The sequence below is a fragment of the Hippoglossus hippoglossus genome, chromosome 19 (assembly GCF_009819705.1).
Source record: "Hippoglossus hippoglossus isolate fHipHip1 chromosome 19, fHipHip1.pri, whole genome shotgun sequence".
Taxonomy (NCBI): domain Eukaryota; kingdom Metazoa; phylum Chordata; class Actinopteri; order Pleuronectiformes; family Pleuronectidae; genus Hippoglossus; species Hippoglossus hippoglossus.
This window is the reverse complement of record NC_047169.1, coordinates 20,795,811-20,823,511: the sequence shown is the minus strand read 5'-3', so window position 1 is coordinate 20,823,511 and position 27,701 is coordinate 20,795,811. Positions and strand designations below refer to the sequence as shown.

Sequence of the window (27,701 nt, the reverse complement as noted above, 5' to 3'; positions counted from 1 at the left end):
ATTAAATGTTTTTTTGTTGTGCTTAGTAACATTTCAATCCTTGAACTGACTCGGTTTCAGTGGATGATTTATATCTCCCTTTCTCTGTGAAGGAGGGATCTGGAGATCTGCAGTACCAGCTCCAAACTGGAAGCAGAGGAGGCCCTCAACACTGGACTGCAGAGAAAGAGCAAAGAGCAACAGGTCAGTTTAGTATTGGTCTAGTTTGTGTGATGATGCTTGGTGCTTGGCTGTGGCCTTCCAGTAGTCAATCCTTCAAGATGCACAACACAGACAGAATGCTGTCAAGGATTGTAAGGAGGTGAAGCCTGTGTGAATTTTGCTGAGGTGGCAAGACCAGATCAAGGTTCCACCTGGAGTCATGTTCTGAGGCTCCAGTTGGTGCAGAAGGATCCATTCAAACTCAAGTTTCAAATCGAATGAGCTCATTATATGTTTCCTCATTACAAAAAACAGGAAAACTGCATAAAGGGGACCTATGATGCTTTTTTCCTATTTCTCATTACATCATTGTTTGTACCCATTGGTTTTCATATGGATTGTGTTTGAAACACTGAATCCACTGTTGTGTCACACAATAAGCAGGTAGTGGGCATTTGTGGCAGTTGACCATGTCACAGGGCTCTCACCACAGCAGCCAGAGACAAACCAGGTGCAAACATAAACTTAAAACTCAACATAAAGAGGCCAGCAGTTTCTGCTGGTGTGTTAGCGTTGCAGCTCAGCACTAGTGTCTCTCCTGTCCGTGTCTCTGAGTCTCTCTTGAGGCAGCTCAGCTGCTGCCTTTTAAACCTGAGGATCAATCCGCTAACAGCTCTGACCTGCGCTGTTTGATCCTCTGGTAGAGGTGAAGGTGCTCCCCTCACCTCCACAGCATTATACTTACTGAACAGAGATGTCCTCCAGTAATCTTGGATTTGAACATGTAAAGAGCTGTTGAGGAGTCGCTCTGTTGCTTAGTAGTTTTACAGTTTGCTTTCACTAGCTCCACACTAGACAGGCTTCCAAAATTTTGAACAAATCAAGTTTTTGAGGAGACCAGAGCTAATATTGCCTGTTTCAGTCAAAGGACCAACTAAGGGTCTGTGTAACATACAGTTTGACATAAATAAGGACTTTTTTTTTTTAATGTGAATCATGCGAACCATACTGTAGTGTTGTTACAAAATAAAACTACAGAGCTGGAAATTATATGAACAGGTCCCCTTATGCATGTAATGCAATGTCAGTCTCAATGTGTTTAGACATTAACTGAAAAATGTTTGGAAAATGTCCACAAAATTGGGTCTGGACATTCTTCAGTCCCTATCACCAAAATGTCTTGAATCTCTTTTTCCAAGTTGACATCTTCTTCGGCGTCTTCTACATGTCTACATGCTCCGGAGATGTTTGTATTCTATTTGTTATTTTTTCACTTGTTAGAAACATTATCATCATCGCGGTGATTTCTCCAGACAATATCCTGTTGATTCTCACATGGGCTCATTTGGACATTATCTTGAGTTTTTACAAGGGGGCAGAGAAGAAAAACTCCAGAGAATTTCGTAGTAACTGACTCAGAAATTTGCGTTCACACGTACAGCCCCTACAGAGAATTTCAGGAGAATATCCAGAGTTCAGTTCAGCTTTAGTAGTTTAACAGTTTGCTTTCAGTACCTCCACACTGGTAAGGGGATGAAGCCTCGCTCAAATGAGTTCTTTAAGGAAGCCTGAGTTAATATTAGTGTTTATCTCAAAGAAACAACCAAGTGTCTGTGTAACCAGAAGTTTGAGATGAATTACTTCTTCTGAACTGCGAATCATGCGAATCCACCCTGATGAAATTCCAGAATAAGCTGGAAATAAGAAGAATCAGTACCTAAATGTTTGTATCACAGAGTCAGTATTAGTCTAAGGATCTCACTGTTGCTGCAATGCACAACTGCATGTAGAGGATACATGAAGACTCTCTTTTTGCTTGATAGTCATCTGCCAGGCAGCGGGGCTGGTATGTGCCTTCCATCTGCAGCCTGTAATTTGAGATGATGTGATGACATTTTTCAAAGAGTTGCAAAATTACACGTCTCATCCAATATAAGCTAGTTCCTTGATAAAATCTAGCTCAACCTGCAGCTGGATTTCAATAATAATGTAAGTTCATGAAGGGCACTGATGGTAGAAGGCTCCGAGAAAGTTCACCAGGAAAAGCGTTTTCCTTTGACCAGAAATATTTGAATAATATTTGGCTGGGATGAGAACCTCTATGGTGACTTGGTAAATGTATGAAAATCTGTTTCCTACAAGGACATGCAGGGAGCTGAGCTGTAGCTTCCAGGATACATACCAGTCTTTCAGCAGAGCCGCTGGGCGCTGCTCTGTGATTGGATCACTCACTTCACACCTCCATGCCTGTCAGGAGATGGTTAAAACACACCGCCTACATGATAACCATCTCCTGCGTCTGTACGACGCTGTCACTAGGTGAAGTTTGGGTTTGAGATTCCCCTCTTTTTTTTAAGACTTCAATATTTCTCTGTTTCTGATTCCTTGCATAGAAGTCTCCATGGCAACGGGATAAATGACTTCATGTTTGATCATCTGATTGTTTTGATTATGATATTGACTGATATCCATATCACCACTGCTTTAGCCAGTGTCTACAAACAGCATGATGTCATTGACACTTTCTTGGAATTGTGTAACGGAAAAACATGTGTTTAGTGGGTCAGTGATCAAGAAGTTGAGAGCACATCTGTCTCATAAGATATTAATACGACTTTTGACAATGATGGAAGGTGCCACACATGTAGAAGTCACAGACGAAGATGTCTGTTCTGGTTACAGATCTCTGTAACAACAGACAATTTGAGTTATCATTGTGTAAAAACACAGGTGTAACATGTTGATCTTTTCAATCTAAGCCGGGGATTCAGCACATTGAATATCTGGTGTCCTTGCACCGTGCCGTATTGCCCTGCCACATGTCCTTCCTCCTTGCTGACCTGTGCTCACTTTACCGTCACTGGTCAGATGTTGGTGTGACCTTTGCAGTGCTGAGGGTTTGCTTTGTGTTTGTTTGGTTGGTTCTGGAGTTTATGAGACCCGTGCGGATGGGAGAGAGGTTCTTTTCTTACAGTCATTGAGCTCTACCTGATAACTGAAATCTCCTACTTATCCTACATGCCATTGTTCTGTTTTCTAGTTTTAGTCTTTTCTTTTTATCTGTTACTTGAAGGCTACACAGCCACTGTTTTTTTTGTATGTTCAAACATAGAATGTGTGTTGAAGTAAATGAAATTTATTGTTTTTTGCCGTGGTATCGAGAATCATGGAAACTACTAAATGCTTGGTATTGTGACATCCCTAAATTGGCATGACTTTTTTAGTTGGGTCCAAGACCCATCTGCCAACATGGAGGAGGTGGGGTTTTACGATCTATTTGCAGCCAGCCACCAGGGGGAGATCAAGATGATTTGGCTTTGCCTTTGAGAGCCGTCATTCTTCCATTTTTTTCTATAGTCCATGGTCCATATTATCGGCTTGCTTACGGTTTTTTGAAAGACGCAAAATAATGTAGTTAGCTACTGATATGCTAACTGTTGGCTTTGGAAGTAGCACCAGCTACTACTGTAGGAAGTAAGCTACATAGCCAGGCATGCTAACGTTAGCTACGGCTATGTTACAGCAAAAACACACATTGTTTAAACTATCCCTCAGACACTTTTTCTGTGTTTTTGGATTTGTAAATGCAAAAAGGCATCAGTGACTGTGACTTCTGACTAAACCACTGTGGCCTTAAATGTGGAATAAAACAACTGAACCTCAAACAGCAACATAATGAAGGAAAAGCTTTTGCAGAAGTGGCCACACAGATTATTAATACGCCATTTTTGGTGACTGCAGTGGAAAACCAACACAGCAGTGAGCACTGTGGTGTTGCAATGATGCTGCCATTTAAAAAGGCCATAATAAGTCTTCTGATTCTAAAATGCCTTGTAGCACAAAGTTATTGTATAATTATGATTAGGATAGGTATATTTCTTGCCCTATATACTTCTGTTTACTCTGGTGTTTAGTCTGCATCTGTAATGTTTATACTGAGGCTTTTCCTGGGTATCTTACTCTGCCATCCAGATAGAATCAAGCAAGCCCGCGACCTTTTATCTGTGTCACCGGTGCATGCGGTAGATAATGTGTTTTGTCTGTGTCAGTCTTTTCGGTGGATTTAGAGAGAGTGACATTAGGAGATGGTTATTTCAAAGTTCAGGTGACTGCCGACGCCTCTGGGAGCCTGATTTTTCTCCTAGAAGTTTGTCAGGGGAAGAATAAAGAGCGTCTTTGTGGAGTGAAAGGCGATCGGTGTGTCTTCGAGGTTGGACATGTTTTCACATTTACTGTAGCTTTGGCAGTCTCCCTATCTCACAATGAGACTATTATACAGTGTGTGCGTGCATGTATGTGCGTGCATGTGCAAAGACGCAGGTGGCCGGCCAGTTGACAGGATGGTCCCTCATTTCTGTCGCCCACTGTCTGGTTTTGGCATAAAGGTCACATGAATATATCCATAAGTTTCTGTAGAATCAGACGCTGCCACACATCTCCCTCTTCAGTGTGCTGTAACTCAAAGCAGTTGGCTTGAAGGCAGGGTAATGGGGGGTCACAGTCCTGAGTTCTTACAACAGCTCCATCATACTCCTTAGTGGTTTTATTACACTGTCGTAAAGCAGTTATACCAAGTAACAGAGCTGTAAAGGGTTATCACAACCCGAGGAGCTGAAGCGCAGCCGTACCCTGCAGTCTGTTTGGTTTACACCAGATGTTTCCTAAGCTTCAGGTGATGCCTTTTTCCTCATTCACCTCTGTGCTGTGAAGCCATGCAGGCTATTGTGCTCTTATTTGTCTAGATTTAGCAACATCTCTCTTTTTTTAAGATTTGTTCTCTGAGGTGGAGCTAAATTAATCTGTAGTTATGTTAATATAACATGAGAAAAAATACTTAGCTAAGCTTAAAAAATCTCTTCAGGTTGCAGTCATGCAAGAAAAAAAAGTCCTTTATATTTTAAGGAGTGGAGACATGACACCCAACACTGTCCCCAAGTGATCAACTTTCCTCCCTGTTCACTCTGAACAGCTGAATTCTGCAAGAGCAGCAATGAGCTGAGAGGAAACCGTGGGATTTGGAAACAGAATAGAGCACTGTAGGAGAATCAGGGAGTGTATCTCAATGATGCATTTCCTGTAGCTGCTTTGTTTTTGAAAACTTGATAATACAATGAAAGTACTACTAATTCCACAAATGTCTGCATGTCTGGATGTGGAACGCAATCTCACGAACCATTCATCTTATCAGCTTCACACTTGACATGTGTATTCTTTGTGCACAAGTGCAGTGCCAAGTTTGGTGTAATTTAGACGAACAATACGTCCAATATTAATAACAATTTAATGAACAGAAGACCAGGGCTCTGTAGCAGTCAGTGGGGGTGGGGCAGTGTGCCTTCAGTCTGTGGACCAAGTTCTTCTACGTCCTTGGATAAAGCTCAGCAGCAGGTAACTGGGGTGAAAAATCACCATCAGAGCATTTTGATGTTTTTGATGTCATTTTTTGACAGCACAAGACTTCTGAAATAGCTGACATGCAATAAAAATGACAACAGTTAGGTTCAAATTCAGTCTCATTTTATGAAAACCCTTGACTATAAAATCTCCATTGCAGATAAACCAAACATAAAGTTTTCTAACTTCACTTTGCACCATAGACTGTTTATAAAAAGCTCTGCACACAATGTCCAGCACACAAAAAATTTGAAAGTGACAGTATATTGTTGAACTGTTTGAGGAGGATTCACTAACAACAAGGAATAATTCTGAAGTAGCTCCGGAGCATTAACGCAGGACAGAAGAACAGGCAGGTTTAGAAACAGGCGCTGCACTAGTATTTGGCGATGCTGTAAACATATCCCTCCTGTACAATGTTCACCTGTGATGAACAGGAGCAACGTCATCTCTAATATCACTGACGTGAACCTGGGTCGTCAGCTACAGCACGTTGCTTTGACCAGGTCAACAGGAACTTTCATCACCCTGTCAATCAAACAACTGCAGCTTCTCCTGGTGGGAGCTGCAGTTTGAAGGCATCGAAAAGAACAAAGCGTGTAGAATCCTGCAGCGGTGCAGGGACCTGAAGTGTGCGAGCATGTGCGGACAGTATGGTGGACTCTTCAGCAGGGGGTGCAGAGGCTGGGCTACTAAAGTGTTTGGCCCCTGTTTCCCTCTCTGACTGACATGGGCTGGGGGGGGGGTTGTGATCTGACAGGATGTAGCTGCCCACGCTACTGAACATCCCCTCTGATACAACTGAGGAACATCAGCTGTGAGGCCACATCTGATTGTAATTTATGGACAATTATTATAGTTTTAGTGTGCAGCGGAAAAAGAGAGACTTTAAGCACATACAATTATGGACATCAAACCCTCCAACCATCCTCAGCATAGACGGGCTAATTTTCTTATTTCCCCACATTGTTCCAACAGTAGAAACATTGATGTGGGATCATTTAGAATAAATTTCATTTTGAAACATGCACAAAATCAGTGTATAAACTCTCTCTGCCATAGATAAGTGGTCTGAATTGCGTTTATCCAGGCTGTCTGGCTCAGACATCTTAACGTTGTTAGTCCACTGTTGTCTACAATTGTATTAGAGCCACAATATTTATTTTGAGGCTGGTTTGAGGCTGTGGAAAGTAGGAATTTAACAAGAAACAGACATGTGAGTGGGGAACTGTGAGACAGAAAGAGGCTGTGCATGCATGAGGGGGTGTGGACAGTAAAATGCCGAAGGGGATCAACAGTGTGTGTGTGTGTGTGTGTTTGAGTTTGTGTGTCTGTGCGTGGGACAGTCAGTCAGTCAGTTGGGCTGCTGCTGCCTCACCATGGCTGTTCTCTCTGCAGAGGTGCTGCGCTGGCATGTGAGTTTTTATTTTGACTTTTTTTTGTTTTTATGTCTAAGCTTCACTTTTTTTTAAAGCTGATTAAAAAGGCTGGAGAAAAAAAGGTGATAGGCTAGGATAAGTCTGAGCCCACCTTTGGGATAATTCTCAAGTGTTCAGGTTAGCTCCCCTTCAATTAGAATGAATCAAATAATAGCAGAAGCGTGGGATAATTTATTACCCATTTGTCTATTTTGACTCATACTGTCTGGTAGTTTCACGTTGAAGGATCTTTGGATGCCGTGTAGCTGGTGAGTTGCTTTCACCACATCAGTGGGTGGAGGTGATGCTGCTGTGAATGGCCCTGGGCTACACGCCATGTCAGACACACTTCCTGACACTGAGATGTAGATAGAAACCGGAGATAGCGCAGAACATGGTAGAACATGGCAGAACTTGGAAGGATGCACCGCAGCAATGTTGGGAAACAACTTGGCCATAAATCTTTACTGGCAGCACAAGACACAGCGCTGGTTTGGGATTATTGCAACAGAAATGTGCTGCTGGTGATTTATTTATGTGAGATTGTTCTGATTGTTTTTAAATGTCGGAGCGGGATCAAATAAAGTCATATAAGGATCCGTTAGTGCACACAGATGGTGGAGAAGGAATTCAGATCGCCAGCAGAATGAAAAAAATATTCCATTATATTGTAAGGACCTGCATTTAAAATGTTATTCAATCTTAAAGATCAGGATGTACATAAATGTCAAGAACACTCGAAATGACCACCACCATAGCTAATGCATCAATATGCAAGTTGCATTGTGTTGTTGAAGTTAGTTTTTGTGGCAATAATTTGAACTATGACTTAAAACAATGCATCATATTTTAGGGAGGCAGTGTGTGTTTTGTATGTCAAATCTTCACCTGTAAAGTGTTACTGCAGTGCATCCTTTGAAGATGAAAGCCAAGTAAGTCAAGTAAATCAGAGCTGTTGATTAAAAGGAAAGAATACCTGCTCCTCAGGTATGCAGTGGAGATACTATTACTTGTTGTTTTGTACTTAAGTAGAGTATTTGTGTAAATGTCCATCATTCCTTTCCACTACTGACAGTTTTACAGTGTCAGAGCCTTTTTGTTCAGTGTGAATAAAATAACAGACATCATAGTTTGTATTTATATTTAGAGTATTAGATCAGTATATGAGGAAATATTAACTTCTCATTTGGGGCTGGATTTGCAAGATCCCTACTATTCAGCATCAATAAGCCATTTATTAATCATTAATTAATAATTATTACTTAACTCAAAATACCTGCTGTATCTCACTGTGTAGTTGGAAGCAGAAAATAGTGCATTTACTGGATATTAGCATATTTGTCGGTAACTTTTGCTCCTAACCTTTTGATTGTGAATGACACAGTTGTAAATGGTATAACATGGTTGTAATAATACAGAATGCTTTTGTTAAATTAAATAGTTTGTTGTAGTTGTTAATAGTTTTATATATACAGCATAGAGTATATCACTTATAATAAAATAATGTGGTGTCAGGAAGCTGGAGGCTAGAAGACCTCCCCTCCCTTTAAGGAAAAACAAGCAATCGGAAATAATGATATTACAAATAAAAAACGAAGCCAACATAACTTCAGGAAAAATGCTTAAAAGGCGCACAATGAGCAAAACCATCAGCAAACTTTGATTTGAATGTATCTTCAGTCCTGAAGATGTTGCTTCCATCCAGGACTGGAAAACCGAGCGGACGCCAAGACAAAACACAAATTCCTCGAATGTTGTGAAAGGGGCAGTGATGCTTGTTGGTCTCACTGACCGGACACTGCAGACCCAGCCCTGAGTCAGAATACAGATAATGACGGTGGCCGCAGACATTCCTGCTCTAAATTGCTACCTGAGGCAAAAGCCAGAGGCGTTGTTGCCAAATCCCAAGAGAAAGCAAGAGTGAACGAGACGGCCTCACCACACCACACACAAGTGTTGCCCTGAAATAGCAAACAGTCTGCGGAGGTGACGCCCCATTTGCTCTCTGTCCGAATTATATAGTTACTGTGAAAGCAGAGGTTAACAGCTCAACTTCAGATATCCAGCTCATATCTTATATTTTAGTGAAAGCAGACTGTTATTGTTTTTTTCACTCAAGTCTGTTTTTTCCTCCCCTGTTCAGGCCCGCATTGAGGAGCTGGAGGAGGAGCTGGAGGCGGAGCGCGCCATGAGAGCCAAGGTAGGGTATATCTGCACAACTGTACGGGTCGGAATATACAGTACATGCTGTTAATTACGTGCACGCAAGATGGCTGCTTTGCATATCCTGCGTCCGATTGGTGCGTAGCTTCTGCACATCCTCAGAAATTAACGGGATGCGTACACGCGATGCAATATCCACGTGAAGGTTGGGGCGGTAGTGAGTCCTTCACAGGGTCAGTGGGCACGTCATCAGCAACAGAAATTAGTGTCTGGAATTATTCACATTTGTATGATGTGTCATGGGTTTTTCAGTCTTTATCTTAACATGAGTCAAATTTGTATTTCCTCGAGTGTTACCATCTTTGTTTGCGTATTTACGCATGCAAATCCGAAAGTGGCCGATAGATCGGTCTGAGTCAAAGATTATAGAGCGAAGCGCTCTACAATCTTTAGCCTGAGGTCTGTGGTGTTCCCTCTACTGGAATCCTCGTAACACACGTAGTACCTAAACAAGTACGTGAACAAGTACGTGAACAATAACGTTCACAACGCAGCCGGTTACTTACCCATACGGGTGGTTGAACAGCCATTATATCATTGGCTTAAGGAATCTCCCCTCTCCCACAATGAAACAACAAGCACATGAGGCTTAAATCTGTCAGTCAGGCTGCAGGCGAGACAAGAGGAGGTCGGCTGTGACCTTCAGGCCCGTGGCGGGGTGTGCCGAGCCGTTTGCTGACGGAAGGGAAACACTGAAAGAGAGAAAAGTACAAGAAAAAAAGATTGCTGATGTGTTGGCAGCCGGTGGGATACGTGTGTTGGTCACCCCAAACCATCTGCACCTGTGATAATAAACTCAGGGGGGAGAGACCTTGTGTTTCTGATTAACATACAGGGAAACCCCAGAGGCGTAGAGGGACCCAACATCCTTTTTTCTTATTTTTTCCCAAACTTTCTCTTTCCTGTATGCACACACACACACACACACACACACACACAAACAAACTTAGTGAGGACACTAACTAGCCCCTTACTCCAACCCCTTAAAGCCAGTCCTAACCCCCAAACAGCCCGGTTAGGCTCAAAATGGTCCTCACAAAGATATCTGTACAAGTAAACACATAGAGTTAGTGAGGACACTATTTGTTATAACACATTCCCTAGCTACTTAAACTAGCATGAAACCTTACTATTACAACTAAATGCCTAACCCTATCCTAACCCTAACTTAAAGCACGTCTTTATCAGCAATTTGAAAAAGTGAGGATCGTCCTTACTTTCTTAAAATTTGGTCACTCCGTAGAAAGAAAGTAAAAGTATACACACACACACACACACACACACACACACACACTGGTACCTTCTGTTTTTTGTAATCCCCTCGTCTTGCCCCAATAGAAGCAAACCAGAAAACAACGGGACATTTTTTTCCCCAACACACCTCAGTGATATTAAAGGGGGTTCGGCACAGCACGCCTGCTTCATATAAAACGTATCCACCAAGGTGGGTGTTTAAAGTGCTTGTTGTTTCAATGGAGACGCTCTGTAAACCTGTGTGTATTTAAGCCACAGAACCAGGTCGTCCCCACAGACCTGACTCCAGTTCCCATGTTACAGTAGGGGAGGGCACTAATGCAAAAAGGAACATATTTCACCCTGAGTGTTGAATAGAGTGACAGCAGGCCCCAGGGTGTGTTTTGTACACTTCTTCCCCACTCTGGGTGGTATTCTTAATGGTGCGGGAGCTGGGTCTCCCCTCCCCACCCCACCGGTCCCCAAAGCCACGGAGCGGGGAAAGAGGCAGGCCGAAGCACGCAGGTCTTTATCTGTTCCGCAGCGCTGCGTCTTCAGAGCAGCTCAGATCTAACATACCTCTGCTGCAGACAGGCCCGCTATTGTTAGGCTCTGCTCCTCAGGTCACACAGGGTAGATATCATCAGGAGATAGAGGCTGACAGACAGCACTATTTTCCATGGGATCTTCCTTTCGGCTGGAATGCCAGTCGGTCTCACACACACATGTACACACACATGTACACACACACACACACACACACACACACACACACACACACACGGCATTTAAACAGTATGCAATCTATAAGAGAAAGGCAGATAGCAGTTTATTTGAATTTGACGACACGTAGGGCTGAACTTTTACCTCGATCACGATTAATGAATGGTTATTTTATGCCACAGCCCCCCCCCCCCACAGGATAGTGACCTGAGTAGTGTTGGTCTTTATTGTTAACCTGTAAAGTGAGCGCAGGTCAGTGGGGGAGTGAGGAGGGAGGACATGCAGCAGGGTAATAAGGCACGGTACAAGGCACACTGCAAAAACAGGAACTTAATAATTTTGATAAAATAATAATAATAATAATAAATCAGATTTGGCTGAGATTGAGATCACGGCCAAATCTGATTGGATTATATTGTCCTTTTATCAACTGTTCCACATGAACATTTCGGTTACACAGCCTCATTAACGGAAAATAACTAACCACAATAGGAAAATGTTATCTTCAGCCACACAGATTAAGTTTTGGTGCGTCTAAGATTTCTGCCTCCAAAGAGGGAGGACTTTGTGATATTGTGTCTTATCCTCAGCTTGACATTTTAAAAAGGAATGTGTTTGGGTTTTTCAAGATTTTTTGTGAAGTAACCCTTAAAGTATTCAATCCCTGTGTTACATTACAAAGTAGGTTTAACATTTGTCCTTTAACAATACTTTGTTGCTGATACATTGTCAGTCCAGTTCTCCCCGCACACACCATACAAAGATGAGAACTGAACTTAACTGCACTTGCATTTTCTTCCATGCATACTTTTCTTTACAAATACATGTGGGATTATGTTCTACTGACTTGTACCTGTGTACTTACAGCTGAATTCCCTTTGGAGTAGCTGTGAATTCTTTATAGTACATAACTGAAACTATTTTAGGTCATTGGCTAAGTTACTGAAGTGAAAACAGAGATGACCATTTAAAGCTAGGGTTGGTAATCCTGGAAAATTTAGCAAGAGCAGGCTACACTTTGAAAAAAACACAATTGAGACATCCCACCACCTCCCATCGGCCCTCTCGTCAAAGCTACGCCTCCAAAACACATCAACCTCACAACTGAACTACCTGACAGCTGCCAAAAGCCAGATGTTCCGTGACTCACTCACTAACTCACTCTGGCTACCATCTCTGCTACGGCACTGTATGTCGCTCTGGCCGAAGACCAAATTAAATGATTGGTCGTGTTTATTACAGTCTGTGAAGATGATTTTAACAAATTAGATAAGAAAGTGTTTCAGAAACCTCTTATCAACCCTACCTTTGAGTCAGAACCACCTTTAGATTTAGATGAATGGACAGATACGCACCTTCGCAATCGTTTTATCCCATCTTGTTAATTGTTAGGAAAACAAGGGTGCTAACATAGTTTGGATCAGATTCGAATACCTCAGTGACACTGGAGGCTGAGTTGATGGGTGGACTGACACCATACTTACACAGGATACACACATTGGCCTATTGGCACTCGCTGCTCAGAGGAACACTCCTAATCTTTCACACTCTTGTGCAAATAAAGATGGATCTCCCCTCTCCGCGAGGAGACTCTGGGAGCACCGAGCCTCCCTTAGCATGTGAATGGGAGCGAGTGGTGTCGGGTGGTGCTGATCCAGTGGAGCTGTTGACTCAGGCAGTCGAGCAGAGGAGAGCGATGAGTGAGCCGAGCGCTCAGTGTTATCCCTGAATGCAGCACCAGGTTGTAGACACAGAGGGTAGGGCAGGGTCTTTGGGCCGTGTGTGTGTGTGTGTGTGTGTGTGTGTGTGTGTGTGTGTGTGTGTGTGTGTGTGTGTGTGTCCGTGTGTGTGTGTGGGAGGCCCCCAGTGAGTATCATCTGTTTTCCCTTGTTCTGCCTGAGGTGTGTTGATGGCTGTGGCTCATTGCTGCTATGAGGGAGGCCTGGGACTGCAGCTTTTACAGACCAGTCTCAACAGCTACACTCGTCTTTAAACCAGCTGTAAAAGGTTGTCGTAAAAACAACAAGTGCTTTAAAGTACAGTGCGCTGGCTGTTTGTGCGTGTAATGGCCCTGCATTCATTTTAAACTGTCACCATGTGTGCTGTCATGGAGACGGTCTAGTGCGCGTGGGACTGTCAACATTTCTGTAGCTTTGAATATTGTATTTGTGTATTTTATATTTTATTGGATGAATGGTATCAAGTTTTATTATGTATATTACCCTGTGGATTTAAGTGTGATACATATATTTAATGACTGAAGGTGCTGATGTGTTATCATTGTATTCAGTATCTTTTTGATCTCACTTGAAGCCCAAAGAAATGACAAATTAATAAAGAGGTATTGTTGATAATAAATTAAATAACTATTGTTATCGCTTTGAAGAATAAGTAATTCTAAGAAAATGTGAAGTCTTTTCACAAGAATTAGAGCACGAACAAATTGGATTTTTGGGGGCTGATGCTGATATAAGATAGATAATAAGCTGGTTTCAGACATGCACTGAACTCCACAGGGATCCCCCTGCTGGATTTACCGTGAGTAAGTGGGGGGGTTGATGAAGCTTCTAATGCACAACAGACTAATGCACAAAAAGAAAACCAATGTCTCCCGGTGAAAAAGTGGTGTCATACACAAAGACACAGACGAAGATGTCAAGATAGTTTGTGGCGATAAGAGCTGAGGATGGTGTCGGGGTGCGGTAAACATGATCATGTGATACACAGCAGAGTCAATATGTCACTTCCTGTCTCTGTCTGCTGCACCTCGCACCTTAATATGCAAATTAATGTCATAATGCTAAGGAATATGATGCATCTGTGCAGAGAACCTCCTGCTGTGTTGTGCATGTGTGAAAGAAAAAGTCCGGACCCAATTATTATATATTTATATATATATGTACTCAGTGTTCACTCTCTGTTAACCTTCTCTCCATGACCTCTGTGTCTGTCAGGTGGAGAAGCAAAGAGCAGATCTCACCAGAGAGCTGGACGATCTCACTGACCGGCTGGAGGAAGCAGGAGGGGTCACAGCCTCTCAGGTAAACTGGTAACAGTCTTTCAGACGCGCATGCACGCACGCTCGCACGCACACGCACACGCACACGCACACGCACACACACACACACACACGACAGATAGCTCCATCCTTTCTATTATCACTAATGAGCACTAAACACAAAGTACATCTGAGGCTGATGGGAATTACTTTTTTCTTCATAAACCAAAGATGTATTTGACATTTTTATAAAGAAAGAAAATTTGGGGGGAGTTATGGATGACTGAACCACTTTTAATTGATCACCAGGAGCACCATCAGCAGGACTCATCCTCCAGGGAGCTGGAATATCTGTATCAAATTTAACGTTAATCCAACCGAGTGGATAAAAGTATAAGTATTTGAGCTGGAGTCAACACTGCAACTCCTCAGATCCTCAGTGCCGTAGACAGGCAGACAGATCGTAGACTGTAGATAAAGATGGACAATGCATCTCTACTCCCTTCCGTAGATAAAAAATTAGGCCAAAACATCTCGGATACGGGCGCTGCCATCTTGTGTTGTTGACGTCACATGGAGGCACAGTCTGCACAGATAAAATTTGCACGACACCATATAAACAGTTCATTTGAATAACCAGAATAATTTAGACCCTGTGGGCAACATATTCAAATCAATCGGTTACATCAGAGTCTTCAAAAACACATTACGACATGCGGTTGTGGATGTTTTCCAACACCACAAACTTGTTTTTCTTTTTACGTGAACAGATGGAGGTGAACAAGAAGCGTGAGGCTGAGCTGCAGCGTCTGAGGAGAGACCTGGAGGAGTCTTCTGTCCACTCCGAAGCTCTGGCTGTGTCTCTGAGGAAGCGGCACGGCGACGCCATGGCCGAGCTGAGCGAGCAGTGCGAGGCTCTGCAGCGGGCCAGGGCCAAGCTGGAGAAGGAGAAGCAGAACCTGAGGATGGAGGTGGACGAGCTGGTTGCATCGCTGGACAATCTGCAGAAAGCCAAGGTTCGAATCTGCTGTCAGATCTTTCATTTTTACCAAGCCGGTGTGTTGTGACTTTGGCGTGACGCGTGCTGGTGTGTTTGTGCTGCAGATGTCCTCGGACTGCCAGATGAAGAAACTGGAGGAGCAGCTGTCCGAGTCCAACAGGAGAGGAGACGACCTGCAGAGGGCGCTCACTGAGCTCAGCGTGGCCAAGAACAGACTCTCAGGTACAATGATGTTAGACTCACTCAACTGAATTCTGACCATTGTTCTGGATCTCACACTCAGTCTTTGCCCAAATCATTCAAACCAATTAATGTTTGGTGCATTATTTCAAGTAGAATAGATAATAATATTATTATTATATAATAATAATATTCTATTATCCTCGAATAAGGCGTAATATTGTGTTGAATAAGTTGTAGTTTTAGGCTCCTTGTCATGTTAGAGGGGGAATATCAGAAGATCAGCCTCATAAGTGAAGTTTGAACTTTAAGGCTTTGGGTTCACATGAAAATAACTAGAGGAAATTAAATCAGCACAACAGAGACAGGAAAACAGGAGGTGCAATTTAATTCCCTGAAAGAGTAGTGGGAATATTGGAGGAATCCCTATTGAAAGACACAGATCCCCAGCTGTTAAGGTCTCTAACCTTAGTATATGGTAGAACACAGAAAGGTGTGTAGTGTACTGGGATTTCCAACAGGTGGCAACATAAGCTATGCTATAAAAGCTGAATGTACAGAGACAGTGTTCAGACTCTTTAGGGAGGCAAGAGCTGTTCGATCTCAATGCAAGCACTTAACTAATATAGTTAATAAAAGAACGAAAAGTGTCGTTCTTTTATTAACTATTAGTTTAGCCCCCTGACACAAGCTAAAACCTTTGAGCAATACTCTCATGGTGCAGTGTACATGACACAATGCTTTTGTAAATACCAGACAAACAGATTTCATTGCTTTCTTGTGTTGAACATATGTGGGTCTGAGATCAGATCAGGTGCTGACGTGTTAAAATGCCAGATTTTATGTGTTTGTGCTGCAGTGGTTCAAAATGCTGTTTCTTGTGTGTCCTCTCAGCCGACAACACAGACATGAGTCGACAGATGGAGGAGGCCGAGAGCAGAGCCAGTCAGCTGGCCCGCTCCAAAACTCTGCTCCAAACCCAAGTGGAGGAGCTGAAGAAACAACTGGACGAGGAAGTCAAGGTCGGTGTTTTCAGCTCAGGAGTTGGATCAGTGGGTTTTCTCCAGGTGCTCCAAAGACATGCAGATTGGGGATTAGATTAATTGTAGACTTTAAATTGACTGTAGGTGTGAATATGACAGTGAATGGTTGTTTGTCTCTGTATATCAGCCCTGTCATACACCATGACCTGTAGAGGGTGTCCCCAGCCTCCCGCTAATTTCAGCTGGGAGTAAAGATAATGGATGGATGGATATCAAATATGAATAAAATCATTCCATAACACTTGAGGTTCACTTATTAGCCATGAGGTAGTTGCTTATAAGCCTGTAGATTTGCTTATTTATTACCTTAGCTTAACAAGTGTTAATGATGAGTCTGTATTCTAATAAATGGCCCAACAAACCCCTTATGAAAACATCTTGAAACTCACTGGAGTTGCAATTTTATCTGGGTCAGCACCAAATTCACCTACTCTTAATAAATATGACTGTTTTTTCCCATCAAGATTCATTAATTACTACAGGGGAAACTAGTGTATATGTAAAGAAAAATATCTTACAATGATCTGCCCCCTTTGTGGCCCATCCTTCCACCAAGTTTCATAGAAACCCATTTAGCATTCTTTTGTATAATCCAACAAACCAACAAACCAAAAAACTAGAATGGCACTCAGTAGCACACATCCCAAGGTCCAACAGCCCCCTTTAATTCAGTCAAGCTGCACTTTCATCCGTCCTGTTGTTCTTGTGTGATCAATGCTTGCAAACAAACAAGCCAGGCATCAAACAATTGGACAGGGCTGAAAACATAACCTTGTTGGCGGAGATAAAAAACATCTGTAATGTGAGTCATGTATTGACATGTGCCTGTGGTGTCGTTGCCAGTGTAAGCAGGCGGTCAGCAGCAGTCTGGGCTCGGTGCGGCAGGAGTGCGAGGTTCTGAAGGAGCAGCTGGAGGAGGAGCAGGAGAGCAAACAGGAACTGCAGCGCCTCGTCTCCAAACTCAACAGTGAGGTGACGCACTGGAAGACCAAACACGAGTCTGACGCCATCCTGCACGCGGACGAGCTGGAGGAATCCAAGTACGTTGTGCTGACACTGGCAGTCATCGGTCACATTTAAAACTTTGATTGCATCTCAGTGCGTTAAATGACGTGTGTGTCACAGGAAGAAGCTGGCAACCAGGCTGCAGGAGGCTGAGGAGGCCGTGGAAGCCACGCAGGCCAAATGCTCCTCGCTGGAGAAAACTAAACAGAGGCTGCAGGGGGAGGTGGAGGATCTCTGCATGGACCTGGAGAAGGTGGAGCAGCAGACACATGGCACACAGAGTGTTTGCGGTGCCATGAACTTCTTTGTCTGTTGTCCTTGAACATGTGTTCCCTTGTGCCAGGTCGGCAGCTGCGGCCAGGCTCTGGATAAGAAGCAGCGGGTCCTGGAGAAGCAGCTCGGAGACTGGAAGCAGAAGTGTGAGGAGCTGGTGGCCGAGGTGGAGGGCTGCCAGAAGGAGTGCCGGCAGCACGCCAGCGAGCTCTTCAAACTCAAGACGGTACATGAAGAGTCTCTGGAGCAGCTGGAGGCTCTGCGCAGGGAGAACAAGGCCTACCAGGGTATGACTGCACACATGGGAGCGTGGGGTGGGGGGGCTTCCTGAGTGTGTGCGTCGCAGAATGCCTTACTTTTCATTCCGGCGACCATTTTATCAGGTTAGAGCGGCCACACTATACCTGTGTTCACAAACCTCACCAACTACCACACATGGCACCAGCTTCATACATAATGCACATGTCAATTGCGCTTTTGGCTACAAATAAAACCTCCTGAAATGTCCAATTGCTCCTCTAAAAGACTTTATTGAGCCTCTTGTATTTTGTCTTTGTGTGACAGAGGAGATAGCTGATCTCACAGACCAGCTGTCAGACGGAGGGAAGAGCGTCCACGAGCTTCAGAAGGCAAAGAAGAAGATTGAGATGGAGAAGGAGGAGTTACAGGCCTCGCTGGAGGAGTCTGAGGCAGCCTTGGAGGTACTTAGCAAATCTGGAAGTTATAAAACATTTTATTAAATGAGAGCGCGTTAAAAGAAGAGAGTTATGATGGATTCTTGGTCAATTACATCAGTGTGTCATCAGCATAACAACGAAAATAAATATTGAGATTGCAGGTTACATGAACTAGAGGAAGCATCGAGGCTAGATTGTACCAGAGGAACCACACAGGTCAGACATGGCATCTCCAACTGACTCAGAGAACAACAGTGTCCAGCAGCATTAAAACACTGTAACAGCCGGAGCCTGAGTTTAGCTGGAAGTCATTTATATATGTAGGAGTGCAGTTTCAGTGTTAAGTTGAGTACAGACCACTTTCTCCAGATATTGCTCATGAATTATTAGTATTACTGTGAGAATTACACCTGAGGGTCTCTATTTCTCCCCAGGTCGAGGAGACCAAGGTGCTGAGGCTGCAGCTGGAGTTGTCTCAGGCTAAAGGAGACCTGGAGCGCAGACTGCAGGAGAAGGAGGAGGAGACCGAGGCTGCCAGGTACCTCAGCTCCCTTTGTGACAGTCCTCTCATCCACTGCACTGATTCTCTCCAACACTCTAACATCAATATTTTTCACCCTGTCCTCTATCTCCCCTCTACAAAGTACATTATATCTGCAGGTAAGACCTGTTTCGTTAAACCTTTCCTCCCTTCAAACCCTGCTTTAGTGCATCAACACATGTAAGGTTTATTTGTAGAGAAATACCTTCTTTCTTCATCCATTCATCCCTCTCTCCGCCTGTCAGAAAAGTCCACCAGAGGGCGCTCGATTCCCTGCAGACCAGTCTGGACGTGGAGGTGAAGGGCAAAGCAGAGGGACTGAAGCTGAAGAAAAAACTGGAGGCCGACATCAACGAGCTGGAGATGCAGGGGGACCTGCTCACCAAGAACAACACGGAGCTCGGCAAGAACAGCAAGAAGCTACAGCAGCAGATCAAAGTATGACGATGATCATCCCAGTGGGTTTTTCTCCTACAGCTGTGGTTTAGTCTGAGTCCTAACAGAAGTTCTGCTTTCCCAGGAGCTGCAGGCTCAGCTGGAGGAGGAGGTGCGGAGCCACGAGGAGCACAGGGAGGAGCAGGCAGCCCTGGAGCGACGCTGTGGTCTGTTGGTCGGCGAGGGGGAGGAGACACGCACAGCCCTGGAGTGCGCGGAGAGGGCGCGCAAGGCCCTGGAGACAGAGCTGCATGAAGCCAGCGAGAAATACAGTGACCTCAACAACCAGGTGGGACACCAAGTTTTTGCTTTGGTGCCCCTCAGACTTTAAGACCCCGTTCACACCGTGTATCAACATCTGTACTGAGTGATCTGATCACAAGTGAGCTGTGTGAACACAAATGTGTTCTGGCTACATATGAAGGACCGTCTACTCAGCTGACGTCCTCTGACCCACCACAGTTTAAACAATTTTAACATTCCCTATGTGCACAAAGAGATTTGTTTGAGCACTGCCACAATATCAACACTGATCACCACATAATGTCTAAAAATACTCTTCTCAAATTGGTTAAATCCAGCTCACTCAGTTTCCATCTCTCGCTCTAACCGACACACAGGCTCACAAACATTGTCACTGGACACATCTGTCACAAGTGATGAACTTATCTCTGTCCTCCTGTGTGTTCAGTTCCAGGTCGGCTTCTGAGTGGGGAGGAGGAAGCTGGAGGTGGGATCTGCAGACTCTGCAGCAGGAGCACGAGGAGCTACAGGGAGAGATGAGGGGATTCACAGACAAGGCCAAGAAGACCAGCTGTGAGGTAAAACACACACAAGACACAAGGCGTATCTATTCACTGACATATTATAGCAGCAGAGTTATAAGTAGTTATGACATCGTGAAGCAGCGTGGAATTGTGGCCCTCACCACAATTTCTTGTCCCACCATCTTCTAAGGCCAGCGATATACTCCCTGTTACGCCGCGCATGCACGTAGGCAATCGGCTGCGTCACGAACGTCACTGTGCAATGACACATCATACAAATGTGGTCACACATCTTGTTTTTTTCATTGGTATGATTGTGTCAGTTGGCTCGAGTGGGGGAGGAGCTGCGTCTGGAGCAGGAGCACACGCTGCACCTGGAGAGAGTGAAGAAAGGACTGGAGGCCCAGATCAAAGACATGAGCAGCAGACTGGAAGAGGCCGAGCAGATGGCTCTGAAGGGAGGAAAGAAGATTATTCAGAAGTTGGAGGGAAAGGTACGGACTCGCAAACTTGCAAGCATTTATAATTTTTCATATTTGTTCCTCATTCCCTCAATTAGTGATTCAAAGCAAAGAAAAATCTATTTTGCAAGCACATAATACTTTTGTTTGAGCCAACAAAAATCTATTTTATGCACAATAAATGCATTTGCATATTTACCATTATCGATATTAAGGTTCAATATTATTATTCTTTTTAAAAAAAAATTATATATGATTGGCTGTTTGTTGTCCAATTACACAGTCACAAGGATAACTTTTTTTTTCATAACCAACCATCTCTGCACAGAACCGATTTTGGTTTGCTCAAATGACATTTTCAAAGTGGGAAATAATAAATCTGTTGACGTCATTGCTACACACATCCAGTACCAGTTCTACCCAGAGCTCCAGTCAGTGAGTTGTGTCTGTGTGCAGGTGAAGGAGATGGAGCTGGAGCTGGACTCGGAGCAGAAGCGGCACGCTGAGACGGTGAAGACGCTGCGGAAGAACGAGCGTCGGCTGAAGGAGCTGCTGTTCCAGTCGGAGGAGGACCAGAAGAACCAGCAGAGGATGCAGGAGCTGGCGGAGCGGCTGCAGAACAAGATGAGGGCCTACAAGAGACAAGTGGAGGAGGCCGTACGTCACCGTTGTCCTCTTTCTCCATAAACCATGTAACCTACAGCAGTGGTTCTCAACTGGTCTGGCTTCGGGACCCACCAGCACCCCTTAATGACAAGCCGCGACCCAAATCGAGGACAATTTTAAACTTCTCAAATTTATTTAATGAAAAGATGGTGCAGTTTGAACCTGAGATAGTACAGAATATCACATTATGCCAACACAAAAAAACAAGTTTAATGATAAACCAAAACGACCAGCAGGTGGCGATGCTAGAGAGGGAAATATTCCCTTTTACACTCAATTAGTTGCATTTTAATTAAACACCAAAAAGTGCATCTTAAGGACACAAGGTAATACAACATACATAGCAATTCAGTAACTTAAGTAAGTACTTAAGTAACATAAGTAAGGAGTGTGAATAGACGGCACTCCACTGAATTAAAAATCCCCTTCAAAATAAAAGCACAGGATTTTTTTCTTAACATTTGTTTTTGCCCAGGCAAAGGCCCGCGACCCACCCGTTGAGAATCACTGACCTACAGGACATGCCTCTTGATGATATCCCTCTGATTACAGGAGGAACAAGCGAACATGAACCTGGTGAAGTACAGGAAGACCGTCAACGAGCTGGATGATGCTGAGGAGCGCGCTGATATCGCTGAGTCGGCTCTCACCAAGATCCGGACCAAGAACAGAGGCAGCTTTGGCAAAGGATATTCCTCTGTGAGTAACGTTTAACCACTTATTCATGTAACATCCTTCCAAGTCAAGAAAGCTCTTTCTTTAGCATTTTGTGAGCCTGTTGTAACAAGGACAGTTTGTGCTGTTCTGTTTTATTCAGTCAGAATGTGAATCAATGTTTCAAGCATGTTCAATGGCTCCTTATTAAATGAACCATTAAAACTGACTGTGTGGATTTTGCTGCATCTGGAACAGTAAACTGAGGCCTAGAAAAAAATAATTCTACAAGTGTGACTGCCATGAGATTTAATGTTGATATTAACTATGCACACAGGATTAGTTCTTTGATTTAAATAAACCATTAGGCTAAAACGTTCACTTAATTAAATAACTGTTGAAATGCAGTTGTTTTGAATTACTGTTGGGCTTTGGCGAAGGCACATGTGCTCTGCTGATGGCCATTCGAGTTGGTTATAAAATTGCCAACTGAAACTAACAAACTACTTTCACAGTGTGTCTAACACCGACGGCTGGTTAGATCCTCCAGCTGCATCCCATAATGACCTGGTCTCATTTGGGGTTAAACTGGTGTAATGTAGAGTTTAAGATGTATTCAAAGCACAGTGCATATTACTGTACATGCTTCATGATGTTAGATTGTGCACTAATTGCTAATGTTTTTGAATGTTGCAATTATGAACAGTTCTTGCAATTATACAAAAAAATATCCTAAATGTTAATTGTAATTTTTGAAGAAACATCAATTAACTCAAATTCTCAACAATTTGGTAGAATCCCTGTTAGGGGGAAAACAAAGTAAACCTAAGAATACCTCAAAGTTAGTTTGTTGTGCGTGTGGCTGTTCTGCACGATGACTAATACATGTCCGTGCTCCACCAGGGTTACAGCACGCCGTACCCGGACCGGGTCAGGTCGCCCAGCTCTGTGGGCTCCGAGGGCAGAGGGGAGAAGATCCTCAACGACGACAACGAATCCGTCAGCTCCCTCATCCCGGCCTATCTCAACTCCCTCAAGAAGCTCATGATCGATTAGAAGACGGCTCTGACATCGCCATGGTCCGTCATGACTATCCTGCAGGTCATAAACAAATCGTTCCACATGTTTGTGATTACCGCACATTCCCATTGAACCCTATCTGAAATGTATTCACTTTCACTCTGTAAGATCACAGCTTTCATAACACACTCCAACTTTTATCCAACACACTTTTATCTTCACTTAATAATGCAATATTTGTACGTAAAAACAGCTTGAATATGGAAAAGTGTACTGTAAGTGTACTAAAATTGAGGTAACACTTTACTACAAAGACCGAATGTAAGTCATGTATCATGCAAATTGTGATCATCAACTAATCTTTTTTTTTATCTAAACAATAAAATACAATAAATGTGTGGCGTACTGTTGTACACTGTACACACAATGTTGTCTTTACTCAAATCCAGGCAGAAATTCAACACATCTTTTTTATGTATATATACCTATGTTATTGTTGATTAAATTAACAATGTTGTATCTCTACATTGTTAATTTAATCAACAGTGTAGTTTACATACATGGCTAACTTAGCTCATCTGTACGCTAGCTAGCTATTTTTTAGCAACTACTACGGTCTGGTGGGCTTTGTAATGTGCACATTACAAAGCCCACATGCTGTAACGATAAATAACTTGTAACTTTTGGGACATTAGATATTTGTTAATATGGCAGAACAATTACACTAACAATCATGTTGGACGCAAAAGGTTAGTCTAACAGGTTTCGTCCAGAAATGGTTTAGGAAACATCTTTGGTTCAATTCTAACATTTATATTGTGAACATGAAAAATTCTGAACTGTTTACATTTTAACCAATAATCCTCCTTTCTACTTTTAATGTTGAGTATAGTTTGAATATTCAGTACCATACGTTTCAATATTGAATCTAATCTAATCTTGTATAAAGCAAACTGGTTCAAAATATTGACCCTTGTTTAATGGTCAATCACATTTGAGAGGGACAACTTTGTAGTGCAATGTATCAAAAATTAAATATATATTACATTAAGAAATTCACATACGAATGATTTGTAAAAGATTGGTTCATGATGGTTTATACATGACTTATAACCAGTCAGTAAAGTGTTACTCGGTCAGATATGTAACAAGGTGCCATCAGTTATTTTAGTTCAGTAATAGGAAATGCAATGTCAGTGTATTTTAACTGTTTGATAAAGTATATGTCTGTTTGAACTTTTAACCACATTTTACTTATCACGGTCTACATCTGTAACAAGGCTTGACCAAAGCAATTTATTGTTGAATGTGAAAATGTGTTTTTAGGAAATAAAGACTCTTTTTCATATATTATATATTCTCAGCTTTTTTCCCATTTTGTGATCAAACTAACAGGAATTAGTCAAAACCATAGACTTTAAATAAAGATGGCGGACGCGTCTCCACTTCCTGCCACTGTCCAGACAAAATAACCCACATATGAACACTGACATCTTGCGCATTTAGAGCCAGAGTCTGTGCAGTAGAGATCGAGGGGTGGAGCCACGGTATTGAGTTCCCACCAATCATGACGGTTCCTCCCATTTTTATAACGTATAATGTAAGGAAATGTATCGCAAAAAGAGCACTTGAACATAAACCAGTGTGATAAAAAAACTACTGGAAATGACAGAAACTATCTTTGACAAAAATCTATTTGACGTGTGATTTTGACTTATTAGTCCGGTCCATGTCCCATCCACTAACATGGAGGGGGTGGAGTTTGTAACCTACCCAGCAGCCAACCACCAGGAGGTGAATGAGATGCTTTGGCTTCACTTCAGGGGAGCCGTCATGTCGTCCATCTTTATATACAGTCTATGGTCAAAATGTAGTAGATGGACGTTTATGTACGAAAATTGAGGATGTAGTTGAAAACTGTTGTGGAACCTCTGTAAAACTACATTGAATAGAAACATACTAAGACTGCAACACTTTGAAACTGTTCATTTCAAAAGGGCAACTGCCAACCAGGAAACTCCAAGCGTTCATCCAATGGTATGACTTCATCCCTCGGCCACTGACAGAGGTACGGCTAGCTCCGCTGCTGTGGTGCAGCCAAGACAAACCAGAAAGCATAATGATATTTGATATTTTCATTTTATTAATGAAAACTGCCAACTTTTAGCCGTTAATGTACAAAAACATCCCAATCCTGCTCTCTCGGTGGTCAAGTAATACTAAGCAGTAATCCTGGATAAGACTAAGACATGGTAGTAAAAGAGCACTTTGTACAACATTTAGCTTCTGCAGGCGGCAGCACGCTGAATCCAACCGGAGCAACCGACTCACGTTTCCAAAGCTGTAGAACATCACGGGAGAGCTGTCATTTCTCTTGTCTATAAAACACTTTGTATATTTCATATATTAACAGTACCCAATGTCTGTATATCATATGTCTTTGTGTAGGCTTCTATCGTTTATTGTATTTTTCACCTTTCACTCCACCTGCCTCCTTAGCAAATCACACATCTCATATATTTACACCAGGCCACCCTGAACATAACCCAAACACTTCCATTAGTAATAAAAATGTGTCACAATTAAGTTCTCTGTAGAATACGTTTCATACCAACAGCAACTTACAGTATATTTATTCAAAATCACTTGGGTATAAAGTGCAATTGGCTGATTCTTAATAATTATTAGGAATGAAGTCAAAGAAACAGAAGTAAATGGAATCTTTCTGGTTTTTCTCTCGGAGATGCTAAGAAGTGTAGCCACATTTGTGACGTTAGCTTAAAGAAATCGACTGTTCACTGGTCCCTGGTGCAGCGGGCCTGTCAAGCTGTGAACTTTGCAACATGCATTAACTGTGAATGGGCTCTGATCTGTGAGTAAAAGTTGGTGTCTTAATAGCTCAAAAGGTGGTGTTTAATAAATGTTCCAAAATATATAACTAAATAAAGAAAATGGATTAGCCTGAGCAAAACACTTCTCTGGTTGAATTTAGCCTGGCTATGGCCCACAGCAGTAACTAAGCATTGTGCCCAGTGGTAGGAGCCCTGCCATAAACCCAATGTTAGGATTACAGCGTATGTTGGAAAAATACTGTATATGCCTTAAACGTCCACTGGGGGGAGTCAAGACGCCAATGTATCTCCTGCTGTTTTCCCATGTAGGCTCACTCTGACGTTATCCAGAGTTTTTTACTCAGGGGCTGGCCGGAGAAACTAGATGATAATCTAGAGAATGTGAGGGGTTCAGTGCACGTCTGAAAGCAGCTTTAGAGTTAGCAGCTCTGCCCTGGTTTTGATTTTGATTTGGGTAAATATGTGTTGCGTTTGCTGAAGTCATTGGTTGTTTCTCATTCTCACATCCAAGCTCTCGTGCACTCTAAGTAAAGCACACTTAAAAATGAAACACGTGATTTTTGAACTATGTCTTTTTCTGACTTCTTTATGTCGTCACAACTCAAGAATATAATCTTTCCATTGTATCTCTAGCCTGATTATTTGTGGAGGTATGTTACCATGTTTCTTGACCCTCGACCGATCAGCTCCAATCCTCTGGAGATACATTCCCATTCACCATCAAGTTCACAAGTAATATTTTTTCTATATGTTCAAAACAACATCAGGGGAATTAGAATGAATAGAATTTAAATTACATTTAATTAAATAAACTCAAATGCTGTATAAAACTCGGGCTACCACTACACAAACGATGCTGTTTCTTTATTTGTATATGTCTGTTGAGGAACACTGACTTTATTGGCAATAATTAGCTTAATCAAGCCAATTATAGCCAATAAAATCGAAAAATCTTTTATTTCAAAAATGACTTCTAATGTCCGATTGGTAGATCTGACACCATCATCTTTTTGTAAACTGCATATGTGACCGGCTTGACAGGCGTAGCAACAGTAGGTAAGAGTTGGGGGTTTAGCGAATGGTCAGCACTTGCATATGATCGATGTTAAGATAAAAATACTTTTGCCTCATTCTGGTGCACACGGATATATAACACTAGGCTTAGCAGCATTTCGTAAATCATGTTTACCAACAACTTCGCAGTCCGGAAGTCACACGTGACCCAGAGGATGACCTCACGGAACAAAAGCAAATACACATGACAGCATTACACTGCTGCGTGACATTAAGCTGTTTGCACATGTTAAATGTTCACTGTTGCTGCTGCTTCATCATTCAACCCAGCACAGCGTCCTTCAGTAAAGAATCCACTCTCCCAGCTCCCATTTTCCTGTGTTTCCTGTGTTTTAGAGAGGCATCAGTTTACATAAGAGAAAATTACGACCCATTAGACAGCTTCATTCATCCCTTAGAGTTCTCACTACATCGCCTAAACACTGACATCATCCTCAGCAGGTCGCTGTGAGGGCAGCTCATCCCTCAGTCCGTTAGGAGTCACACCATCAGTGGAGGGGGAGACTGATCCCAGCACAGATTTCCTCTCCCAGTCAGTCCTCAGGCCTGTAGGCTCTGGGTCAGTGTGTCTGCCTGGGCTCTTGGGTAAAAGTGTGCATATGCAGAGTCATCGGACTGCACTGAGATCAGATCTCTATGTCCACTGGCCTGATTTCTCCAGTCTTATTCTCCCGCACCCACAGCTCTCTGTCCCTGGCTGGGTTCACGCACTGCAGGAGCTGGTCCACTGGCTCCATCGTCTGGACAAAGAGAGAACAACGTTAAAACACACACACACACACACACGTCTTGACTTTGTTTCTACTAAGAGGAGGGTATGTTCAATACAACTTACTAACTCTAACTCACATGAGTATTAATGTAAAATATACAGGAGGGGCAAATATAAATATATTCTCCACTTTGTCTGCTAGGCAGCTGCA

At 42.8% G+C, this 27,701-nt stretch overlaps 2 protein-coding genes across 2 annotated transcripts in view; one reads left to right on the top strand and one right to left on the bottom strand.

The window, feature by feature from the left end:
- LOC117752574 (putative uncharacterized protein MYH16) overlaps positions 1 to 23,053 on the top strand; it is a 55,148-nt gene extending 32,095 nt beyond the window's left edge. The window contains 18 exon segments of the mRNA XM_034570029.1: positions 93 to 183; positions 9,097 to 9,153; positions 14,087 to 14,173; positions 14,901 to 15,146; positions 15,235 to 15,352; positions 16,205 to 16,332; positions 17,197 to 17,393; positions 17,479 to 17,611; positions 17,702 to 17,918; positions 18,196 to 18,332; positions 18,743 to 18,846; positions 19,095 to 19,287; positions 19,370 to 19,632; positions 20,015 to 20,105; positions 20,375 to 20,545; positions 20,969 to 21,169; positions 21,731 to 21,877; positions 22,736 to 23,053. Of these exon segments, the coding sequence (XP_034425920.1) occupies positions 93 to 183; positions 9,097 to 9,153; positions 14,087 to 14,173; positions 14,901 to 15,146; positions 15,235 to 15,352; positions 16,205 to 16,332; positions 17,197 to 17,393; positions 17,479 to 17,611; positions 17,702 to 17,918; positions 18,196 to 18,332; positions 18,743 to 18,846; positions 19,095 to 19,287; positions 19,370 to 19,632; positions 20,015 to 20,105; positions 20,375 to 20,545; positions 20,969 to 21,169; positions 21,731 to 21,877; positions 22,736 to 22,888 (2,734 nt within the window). The 3' untranslated portion in view covers positions 22,889 to 23,053.
- A 1,919-nt stretch (positions 23,054 to 24,972) lies between these two features.
- The window catches only part of gas7b (growth arrest-specific 7b), a 58,820-nt gene continuing 56,091 nt past the window's right edge, over positions 24,973 to 27,701 (bottom strand). Inside the window, exon 14 of the mRNA XM_034570027.1 lies at positions 24,973 to 27,518. Coding sequence (XP_034425918.1) covers positions 27,405 to 27,518 — 114 coding nt within the window. The 3' untranslated portion in view covers positions 24,973 to 27,404. The remainder of the gene's footprint in view (positions 27,519 to 27,701) is intronic.